The sequence below is a fragment of the Rhynchophorus ferrugineus genome, unplaced genomic scaffold (assembly GCF_030347505.1).
Source record: "Rhynchophorus ferrugineus isolate W39M unplaced genomic scaffold, kcgeb_rfMv2 rfM1, whole genome shotgun sequence".
Taxonomy (NCBI): Eukaryota; Metazoa; Arthropoda; class Insecta; order Coleoptera; family Curculionidae; genus Rhynchophorus; species Rhynchophorus ferrugineus.
In genome coordinates, this window is record NW_027472580.1 from 62,560,392 (window position 1) to 62,572,710 (window position 12,319).

At 31.0% G+C, this 12,319-nt stretch overlaps 1 protein-coding gene across 6 annotated transcripts in view; it reads left to right on the forward strand.

Annotated features, from left to right (window-relative positions):
• The window catches only part of RapGAP1 (Rap GTPase activating protein 1), a 642,055-nt gene that overhangs the window by 602,592 nt on the left and 27,144 nt on the right, over positions 1-12,319 (forward strand). Inside the window, exon 1 of one of the 6 annotated variants that reach the window (XM_076398673.1) lies at positions 2,767-3,101. The exons of the other annotated variants lie outside the window; for them this stretch is intronic. Within the exon in view, the coding sequence (XP_076254788.1) occupies positions 3,015-3,101 (87 nt within the window). The 5' untranslated portion in view covers positions 2,767-3,014. Of the gene's footprint in view, positions 1-2,766; positions 3,102-12,319 lie in introns of those variants that run through there. 6 annotated transcript variants of the gene reach the window in all.

Sequence of the window (12,319 nt, forward strand, 5' to 3'; positions counted from 1 at the left end):
CCACCTGTAAACTGACTATAAATTTAAAAACATTTCAGTCTTTTGAATGTGAATAATATAATTGAAATCACTAACATAAATTGATACGAAATGTGAAAGACATTGTTTAACATAAGTTGGTAGTAAAGTTATCACCGTATAGTTTGACATACAAACAAACCTGAAACCTTTAACTGTACCTCAGTGTTAAGCTTCAACCTGTACAAATAACCGCTTTAACACTAGAAAAAATAAATTAAATAGATATACAAATAAGTCAGTAAAAATCATCTGTTGAGTAATATAAATTTGTTTAAACTATTTTAACTATTTTAATGTTTGATTTAAAATAAATAAGTATATGGTGTAAGTAATATTGTTAAGTAAGTAAGATATCAACGGGTCATATTATCAAATAATTTCGTTACATAATACTGTTCGACCACCTGCTTCAAAATCCGTAAAAAACGTGGAAATAAAAACCGTGTCCCTGTATTCAGCATGACTGATCGCGTCATCGAGCTGCATTTCTTATGAAGGACAAATTTGGACTCTTGATTCGTCTTAAAAGACTCCAAGGAATTATTTCACCGCGGAACACATATGTTGCCTAGAAAATTGAAAAAAATCGTAACTTATGTTAATGTACATTGTTAGGCTTATAAGTTAGTTCTAAAGGATTTTTTTAAATTGAAGCTTTATTGTGAAATTTCTTTTATTACTCTTAGTAGTTCCACAATCTCCTCAGAGGGCAATAAGTATTTGTTATGTTTATATTATATATACATGGCATGTAGAAAATCACTTCATTAAGTGATCTCCTGTATAAAATACTATTTTAATTAATTAGTGTTATTCTAAAGCTTATTCTAATTTTTATATATGTTCAATAATCAGATCGGATGGTGTTAGACGTTTTAGTCTACCCACTTCACTGTAACTTCGCATATTTAAGTGATTGGCAAGTAAATTGGTATGCACTGACACTCTTTCTAAGTAGTTCACACAAAAACGTTAAATTACACTCATTATTGGTTCTAAAGGAATATCGCATTGTATCATTTCATTTGAAACATAGTACGGAGCATCGACAATGCCACGCAATACTTTATTTTAAAATTGTGATAAATCCGTACAATGTATTTTATTCAAAGTAGTGTCCATCGATAGCAGCTCCTTTTCAGAAGGTCACGACAAATATGTCGAAACAAATAGTAATCAGAAGGATCAAGGTCTGGAGGATACTGCGGGTAGGTACTTTCCATTTTAATATTGCCACCGGTTTGTGCAATCATAGATGTGGACTAATAACATTGTTGTGTCTTTGGTCGTATTCCGACCGTTTTTTTCGCGCTCTGCTCGGCTCATTATCTCGGATTTCATTAGCCTGATTCCACCAAACACAGGGTATATTAGCTATGTAGTAAATGGATATTCGTCTATGCTGTTGATGTTAATGGATGACCAGGTGGTCCCCATGATTTTTTCGCTTTGGATTATCGTAATCAATCCACTTTTCATCATCACTAACAATACGATGCAAAATCTTTTCCATTTTGCCGTTGAAGCAGCATTTCACACGACTAAATGCCTTTCAATGTATCTTGGCTTCCAACTCAAACGGCACAAAATATTCAAGCTTTTGGATCACTTACATGTTCTTCAAGCGATGGGTTTCTTATGTTATTCTCAAAAACTCTGCATATTTTTCTTGTAGTTTATGCTCTTTATCTTCATTGTCAAATTCACATGTTAAAGTCGATGGAGCTATAATTTTACCATAAGTTCACGCAGCATTCGATTAATTTCAGGTCCCTTTTTTTTTCAAATTGGAGTAAACCATTAACTTCCCGCAAATAAAATTTACTTGGTACAAATTCAAACGTTTTCAACGCAGTGGCAAAAGTTTTTTACACGCGATGAAATCACACATAGCTAAAGCATGTCAGTGAAGCTTCAAGTTGGTTATAAATGTACTCGATGCAATTTAATACAGAGTAATATTGTTGTTGTAATTGTAATATTATAAATCATAATCCTCATATAATTTATAGTCCTAATACTAACCAATTGTACAGTAAGATATATTGTACCAATTTATATGAATAAAGCTTCAAAATTACAAAAACACTGAAAGCATATTTGTGCACCTCATATTCTCCGTACATAGAAAGACATGTTTACTTTTATTTATTCTAAAATTGTGGAGTATTGTCAGTATTATAATGTTAACATTAGACCAAAAAAGTATGAATATGCATTCTGCTAATTAAATCCGTACACCAAAACATCGTTTGAACAATAAAAAATAGTATACACTTAATATATGTAATCATAACAAACGTCTACTATTATCAAGATAGATTACAAGAATCATTTGAATTAATGAAGAAATAATACATTTAAAACTGAAGTATGCTTATTAATATATTTTAACAATTACGTTATATATTCCAGACCATTTAATAACATTGGGCGACAAAAGCCAACACAATTTGTCGAGACCAAACCGATACAGCTCTTGTGGTAAAGATAGTCCCGTGCTAATGCGATAACAAAATCCACAAATAGATGTATTGCTGATGTTATAATACACTTCCAATTACTGTATCAATAAATAAATATTTATCCATCGATATTTACCTGGTTATTGTAAATTAGAAAGAAAAAAAATACGCATTACTTTGTATAACAATACAATTACGTTTATCTATTCACAACTAATTTGTCTAATAATAGTAGACGATAAACAAAACAGTTTTCAAGCCGAACTGTATCGCTCATATTACTCTTACTGGTCTATTTTTGTTGACCGTTCCATTAAGCCTGGACCTGATCGTATCCTTGATCAGTATTTAGCGTGTTCCAGCTAAAAAAGCTTAGTAATTACCACAGAGAGTATCGCTTCGTATATAAAATAACTCTGATACTTCATCGATGTTTTATTAGTGTCGTGTACGTACGTCTTTCGCTGGTGTAGGTGGGTCGGTGATGAATTTAAAACGTTAACCGTTCGCAGTGTAGGTTTTATTTGAATGGAGCGGAAACAGAAGGCGATAATGTTGAGGGGAAAAAGTTTCGACATGTTCTTTGATGATATACGGCTACCGAAAAGGATAAGGGTATGTCTATACTTGCTTTCAATCGAATAAACATTTCTATTTAGTGTTTTTTTAATTAACCTAATGAATTAATTAATGTATATAAAATAATTACTTGTAAACTATTAAACTGATGTAAAAGTAATGGATAATATAAATAATGTGTTACAGAGCAATTTATTTTCTGAGAAAACACTACAAGTTTTTTTATTACATCTTACATTAAATATACATAATACAATATTAATTTACAAAATAATTTATTACTATAGTTCTGTTGTGTTTGCATCAGTACACAAGCAAGTCAAGTGAGGAATACATCTCGATGCTAAATTAATTTGGAAATATCATGTTAGACATAAATTAGAGCAGATTAGGCTCAAAGTCAAGCAACTATGCTGGTTAGTCGGAAAATACTCTTAACTTGACCTAAAATCAAATAAATTGGTTTATCAGTCAATCACAAAGCCAATTTGGAACTATGGGGTGCAAATATTGGGTTGGAGTAAAACATCAAACCAACTAGTAATCCAACGCGCCTAAAACAATATTCTACGATTAATTATCAATGCTTATCGCTACGTTATCAACGAAAAGCTCCACCATGAGCTCGAAATCAAATGGATATACGAAGTGATCTAATATTTCGCCTTAATGAAAGAAATAAGGTTACTAAATCACAACAACGTGGAAGCAATACAGCTACTGGATAGCACACAGGAAATCAAGAGATTGAAGTGAACCAAACCGCACAAACTTGTTTGGTGTATAAGTATTCTTAACTTAATTATTTGTATTAATTTGTAAATTAAGATTGTGCTAAGCATATCTAATGTAAAATTTAGTTCACTTTAAAAATCCGAACAATGAAAATGATTCCATTTAATATTTTGAAACTTATTGAATACTCCAAAATAAAAATCTCACAAAAATATGTATGTTAAAAATAATCATATTTATGTATCACCGTCATTATAATTCAAAACGTATTTTCTTGTCACAATAGACGTATAGAAACAGAAAGCGGAAAATAGGACAATGACATTTTTTGTTTTTGTTTTTTTGTGTTATTTTATTCCTTTAATCTTAATTTATAAATTTATTATCATTGCATTTATTAATGTTGAACCGTCTTAATATGAACTCGTTTGATCCCACATTATTTCTCAAGAAAATCTAAACATCAAGGAGTGTCGTGTTATAAAAAACAGAACCAGTTAAATCTTATCTAAAGAATCTATTATTATTAATAATTCATTTAAAATGACTGTAATTAGTTTTAAAAAATTGGTACCAAGTACCAATTGGAAAATTCAATTATAACGTTTTATGTCCTACTGGTTGACTGATGATAAGAATAATATTACTTGATCATTAGTGATAAATGTATAAAATTTTCTTATAATCTCAGTTATCTGTAAGACCTTCCCCGACTTTATTCTACATTCAAAAGAAAATATGTACATAATTCTTACGAATATGTAAACATTAACGATAAGCGATGAATGACATTTCGTAGCTAACATAAAGATTCCCGAGCTAAACCACATTTACTTCAGGATTTTACAGATGAGTAATTTTACATATGACTACGAAATAGGTCATTTGTTTATTACATTTCCGCAACATATTTGAAATTTCCGCTAATATTCATCAGCACCAAACTAAGAAAACCCAAATTCTATTTTCACGGAAAGATATTTGTTTACAGAAACATAATGTTTCCACATTTATTATTATTGAGTATATAAAAATGACCTAAGGGCTTTGAGCATTAAAAGAAGAATACTCTTTGAGCAAGCTTTATTTGTTTTTATTTGGAAACGTCCTGATTTCATCACTAATTGCAAGGCTGCAAGTTTCTGTGTATTTCAGAATTTTCTCTTTAACATATAATTCGATGTATATTCATAAATCTAAATGGCGTTCACATTTTTGGTTTTTTTTTTAAATGTTTATTTATTTGTTGTTTGTTATTTGTTAAATGTTTATTTATTTAATGTTGTTTATTTTTTATTTAGATTTATTTACTCATTCCATTACTGGTATTCACCAGAGATGACCTCTGCTGCTACTAAACATATTAACGAATCCAATTATGCGAAAATGTTTTCCATAATCTATATTCATATTAAATGAGTTACTGTTAGTCTCGCTTAAACTGGAAAACAGCTGAACCGATTTCGATACTTTTGATTTTGAAATGTTTGTTGAGGTCCAGGGGAGGGTTATATGGTGAGAAAATATAATAGTTGCGAGGAAAATAATAAAAACAACAATTTTTTTCCATACAAAATGTGACTATCATCGTAGTTTCACTCTCACAAAGAATAGACATTTTTGTTGATTGTCAAACATCTATAGGTATATAACCTACCGGCCACTATTATTAAATAATGGTTAAAATATATAATATATTAACCATTAAGATAATTAATAATTAATTAATTAATAAGTATACTTTACCACGATTTATATTTCATAAAATGTAAGTATTTTTTGATAGGTATATCGACACGATAACGTAAAAATCAAATGAAAAATAACGACATTTATGTCAAATATGATATAACTATGTACTAACGGTAATCGAAGCATATTCTAATCGCGGTTGAGTAAACATTTACCAACAATAGAGTTGAAATATGTATTGACTATTTATGGTAAAGCAATCACTGTTTATGGTCAAGGAACGGTAACAATTGGGGATATGACATCATTTGTCAATGTTATAAAGTATTAAGTTACAGAGTTCTACTGAGTTAGGTTGTGTCAATAAAAGTAAAATTGCCACAATGGATCCTATCAATAGAACAATTTGATATATTTCTGGGGTGAGAAATAATTGGAACCACTTCTTAGCCCTCAAAAATATAATAGCTGTTTCCAAATAAAATTTAAAACAAGAATAACTGGATGCTGACGTTGAAAGGTATTACACCATAAAAATATGTTGCTAATATTGTAATTTGCATCAGAAACAAAGTAATAAAATCTTATATCTTATCTTAGCATATACAAGGACAAATTTATGACTTACTAGGAGCGCTATTACCACTACCAGATACAGATCAATGATCAATTCTTGCAAATGTATTTATTATATTCATCATAACAACGATTTAGTAAGAATGTTCAATATAGCATTGGATCGGATGTTATCTGACAGCCATAATATCGTCATCCGACGTGACAAAACACCTATTAATTCCAGAACAAGTGGCTATTGTCATCTGGTGTAATAGCAAATATGGCGTCCGGCATGCTGATACAAATTTCCTCACCTTCACTGATGATAATCCGATATTTGTTGATACAGATGTTGAAGCTTTAACTGTTCTTCTTTACTTAGTATATAAGGTTGGCCGAGATAAAACTATATTCAAATGGAGCTGGTCACGCTTTTAACGATAAGTTTTTCTTTACTAACCTCATGGTTCATAAATCTGCCTAATGAACAATAAGAATTTTTTATGATAGTTACTATATTATTGACATGTAGAAAACCACACAGACCCTCTGTGTGTGTGATTTTATCTTAATCTTGCTCTAAAATCTATATTATCATCATCAATCCATAGCTGGCGCTGGCGCTTAACGAGAATCGGTAATCAGCCACAACTCTTGTCCCTCGAACAATGTTAGCCGTAGGGGTGTTGGCCACCAAGAAAAATATCGATATTTCGATATGTCGTTTTCGATATTTTTGAAAAAATATCGATATATCGGAGAAAAAAAAATTTTTTCGCGAAATATATTCATATTATTAATAAATCCTTACAATTCAGTAAGAAAAATTACTAGAGTTATAAAATTATGTAGCGAAATACACTAAACGTTTAAAATTAAGTACCAATTTAAACAGTTTATAAAAAATTATTAAATGGTTTTTTTATAATGTTTAAGAAATATAATTAATTTTTTACAAAAATATCGCAAAATATCGGCTTACAAAAATATCGATATATCGGTCAAAAAAATATCGATATTTTTTCGGCATCCCCAGTTAGTCCCTTATTTTTCAGACTTCTTTCTACGTTCTTGATCTACGTCTTTTTCGGAGTTATTCGTTGTCTCTTCCACCTTAAAGATCGAGTTTTAGGAGGCACTAACGCTCTTTTAAAGTACCTAACATTAAAATTTTAAATTGTATTCGTATGGATTATTCGAGTATCGATTATAACACGCAACACTTTGTTTTGAAACTATTGAATGATGGCTATATTAGATTCGTTAGAAGTACTTAAACTTGGTAATTGAATATTTGGACTGCATAGGACCAAATGGACCAAAGTATTACTTTGTACGGCAATATTTTATTATCTAAGAGTAATCTCGAGCTATATCCTACAATACGTATGGTTTACTTTAAAACCCAGTTACCTTCGTTGAGCAAGTATGTACTTCTTCCAGATTAAGCGTCAGCAACGAAAAATGATGTCAAAAAGGAGTGACATTGAGTGGCTACCACGAAGATTGGATCGGCCCCTTAGGTCCTCCATTTCTTTTTGAATCTCATTATCTCTTTATATTTTCCAAAGAAGAGAGAAGATGGTTCTTCAACAGTAGTCTAGAGATTCTAGTCGATTTAAAACAAAACATTCATCAAAGTATAGTAACGATCTCCATAGCAACTAGCAGGAGTGTTGTGTGTATTTGAACATGTTTATCGAGTGAAAAGCGAACAACTTGCTTAATATTCTGTGGCGAAGTGTACTTTTGGATGAGACACAACGATTAACTTAAAAATATATATGACTCAAAAACAATATTTTTTAACTAATCTCCTAGAACGTCAACAATCTGCCCGTGGGCAATAAGTATTATATATCAGTTTTGAGATATTCATTTATATAATATAACTATCTTGACATATAGTAGATCACTTCAGTAAGTGATCTACTCTGCAACTTATAATCTAAATCTTATTCTAGATACTATTCTAACATATTTTAAAGTCTATCCTAACTTATTCTAAATACTATTCTAGGTTATTCTAGAGATTATTAAATCTCACTCAATGTGTTATGTGTCTATTAATCACTTCGTATGGCACTTCACTATCATCGCGCACATTTAACCGTTTAACGAGTGCATTGGGATGCACTAATAGTCTTTCAGAGTACTTCGCACTAACACTCGGAATCACACTCGTTATGGGTTCTATGGGGATATCATGCTGAATCAGTTTGTTGGACACGTAATATGGAGCATCGACAGTAAACAAAATGATGACCAGATTTTTAACAATATCCGTTTTCAGGCCGATCACCAGTATTAACGTGGCTTGATAAAGAATGTAATTATTAATTTTAAGCAACTTTTTTAAGTTTTCCATTATAACTTGACTAAGTAATTTGTCCCATGTTTTATAACATGATCTATTTAGTTGAAAATTAAATCTGGGTAATTTAATGCCACTTTAAACAATAATATTACGATTGACATCCACTATACTTCAATTTTAATTAAAACGCTTTGATTAAATACTTGGAACGCCATTAATATATTCCATAAATTGATTCGTACGTTAGACTAGGCTGTGACGTAGAATCGTTATGAATATCGTTCGGTTCCATGTCGTTTATAGCGTTAAGTAATAAAGCAAATCTTGACAAATATTGTTCGATAAACATTCGCGGCCATTTGTTTAACGTGGCTAATAATTGTTTACTTTTCGAGTTTAAGTAATGTCGCATATTTATATTGTCAAGGGTGTACGCTAATCAACGTTAAACTTGTTCGTGTGATTTTTCATGATCACTACTATATTGTTCTATATTGGTGATGTAACACCACCAATATAGAACTTCTATATTGATGCTTGCTTTAATAGATACATAACATTTGACATATTTTACAGATTACATAACATTTGAATTAGCGTTGGGAACTATCGACTGAAAACAGTCGAAACAGTTGATAGTTGCAAAAGAGTCGAAACAATCCATAGTCAAAAAACTAGCGACTGGAAATAGTAACTACTGTTTTCAGTCAAATACACGGATCGACTTTTCAGCACGACGTTTTTTCATTTGTGATGTCAGACGAAGATGTACGAATCCTTTCCTGTATAAATTGTGAGAGAGGAAATGACGGAGATAATTGTTCGGACCAGTTAATTGTAAATGAGCTTGTATTTCAACGGTAGTATAAGCGAGACGGAGATGTATATATTCCTTCACGTACTTACTTTAAAAAAGAAAAGGAAAGAAATAATTATTGAATACTATTAACATGCAGTGAATAATGTAATTTTAAAGGAATTAGAATTACTTTTATATTAGCAAACTACGGACAAAATCATAAAACAATATATATTACATATGAATCTATATAAGCCTAAATTCGGCATATTTTTGTCAAGGTCGCGGCTAGGACGACAGCCAGAATGTTAAAAATCACTGGAATGAAACTAGTGGAACCGAAAATAGTCACTATAAGTACACGACTGAAACAGTCGATAGTAAATAGGAATAAAATCAGTCGGACAGAAAATAGCGACTGAAAACAGTCGACTGAAACAGTCACTAGTAAAAAAGTACTAAAATCAGTAAAATGGTAATAAATATGACCCAAAAGTATTATGTAATTGTTTTTTTACTGATTCATTTATTTTTTCTGATTTGGGCAACACTTTTGGTTGACATCACTAGGACATGATTCCGAAACAGATAGGATGTTTATTTATTTAACGGGTGTTATTATCGATTTTATGATATGAATACATTTTCATACAACAATTTGTTCCAAGGGTAAAACACAATTACTATATTTTCAGTATAATTCATGTTCAGTTCGGTAATAGTTTGTTCGAAACCCATCTTCATTAACATTTTTTTAATTACATTTTCCATAATTTCTGTGGATAATCTCAAAAAAATACTAACGTGATGAAGGGACTGCCAGATGTTTCAACCACGTTAAATGTTTCTTATTTCTAAGCTTATAATGAAAATAATTAATTTTATACAAATATCTTTTCTAGTTAATTATTACCTTTTTTGGTACTTTTTTTTTGATGTTTTTATTCACTTCCTAGACATTAAATTATTTATTTGGTTTTTCACTGTTATCCGTTCAGTTACACCATAAAATTGGTGTGTATTTATCGTAAAGCATTGGTTTGCTTTTCTTTAATACTTCGTATTGTAAGCACACGCACTATGTGTAGTTCAGTTATTATAGCTTAAGATGATGTTAATATTTTAGTAGTTTCTTTGTGTCTTATTATCGAACTTAGAACTATTATTTTTAGACAAATGTTTATAATTTTGTATTACATTTCAATTTATTCTTACAATCTTAATTTATAAAATTAATTAATTATTATTCTTCTATTGTACTTGCGTCAATATACAAGTGTAGGATAAATACATGAGTATGTATTTCTTAAATTAAAATTAAATTAAATTAGACTTAACCTCAAGTTAAAATTATACACTTATACACTGCACAAGTTCATGTGGTTTGATTCGCTTTAATCTTCTGATTTCCTCCGTATTGTCTAGCTTCTATGTCTAACTTCTACGTTATTGTAATTTAGTAACCTTATTTCATGATTTAAGGCGATATCTTAATTCCCAAATTTAATGCAGTAGCAGTAGTGATCCACTGGGGTCAACTGTGAGGCGGTTTCGGTTTAGTGTATTGGTAAGCTCAGAGGCAGTCCCACATAACCCGGTCCAACTTATCACTCCAGGGCAAGTCTCCGCGACCAGGTATGCGTCATGCATTCCACCGCCTGGTTTTTAGGCCAGAACAAAAAAAAAGGCGATATCTTGGATAACTTCGTATATCCAGTTTGTACCAAGGCCATCATGTAGCTCTTCATTGGTTGCGTAACGATTAGCATGGGTAATTAATTAAAGAACTTTGGTTTGACATCGTTGGATTACTAGTTGGTTTAATGTTTTAGTGAAACCCCATACTTGAACCACATAATTCCAAATAAGCTTTATAATAGATTAATAAACCAATATCTATGATTTTTAGCTAATTTGGGAGTATTTTACGACTAACTAGTACAGTTCTTTGATTTTTATCCTGCCATCGAAGTGGATACCTAGCGATTTCGTTGATTCCGCTTAATGAATCATAATAATGATTGATGAACGAAATGAAGTTAGAACTCTATTTTGTGGTTGTATTGAATTAGATTAATCTTACAACCTATAAAAATATATAGTTCAAATTTGTATAAAAGTGTTAATAAGAAATATCAATAAAGGTAAAATTTAGGACACTGTTATGATTCATGTGACCTTAAATTTGTTTTTATGCAACAATGTTTCATATGGATCAACGCTTTTCTTTGTTTTCTTCATGCAAAAACAAAACAAAAATAAAACAGAGTTTTCAAACACGCACGGTTTGCATACCTTAAGGTCTGCTCTTATACCTTGAATAGTGACATTTTTCTGATTTATTCGCGTGCAGTCTGTTCTAGATCACGGGAGAAACAACGCCTTTCCCTTCAATCTTTTGTTTTATTTTTCATTATGTCTACGTCAATTGTGCTACCTAAAAAAGGGCATATATGAGCTCATTTTGCGACCCAATTACCATAAACCGGTCGACTATTAAATCCAGGACCATACTCAATCTTCCGTAAGCCGAGCACGCGATATTCAAATACTGATTTTTATGAGTAGACCGTTATCGATTCGCACGCGACTTTACCTATAGCCACTTATGGACGCCGGCCTAATGGAAAAACCACCCCTAACACTCCCTCATTATCCTAAAAGAAAGATGCATCCATTAATAATGTTATTTGCCGGCTCGCTAAGGATGCTTTTTCGTTATTGCTTCTTTTTCGCAGCATCCCTTCATTATAACGGAGATGATGGTGACTATCGATATTTTCAAATTGTCGATTTTAAAAGCGAAGAATTAAATTTGAATTGATAGACTGAAAAAGTGGTCCTTATTCTGTTGGATAGGTTAATCTAAACAAATTTTTATTAATATATATCAGGCATATGAATTGTTTTAAAGGATTTACAACAGAAGATTCTTCATGTTTATTAAAATCTGTGTTGAAGTCTCACTGACGATTTTACTTTTCAGTGTCTAACGAAACATTTTTTCAGTGCGTTAAAATTTTCTGAATTTGTATCGAGTTAATTGCGGGAAGTATATCTATTTACTTCAATTTTAAGAAAAAAATCAGCTAAAGGTTATCAAATATTGTGTGATGTTTATCGCAACCATTGTCTATCGATTTTAACATGTTA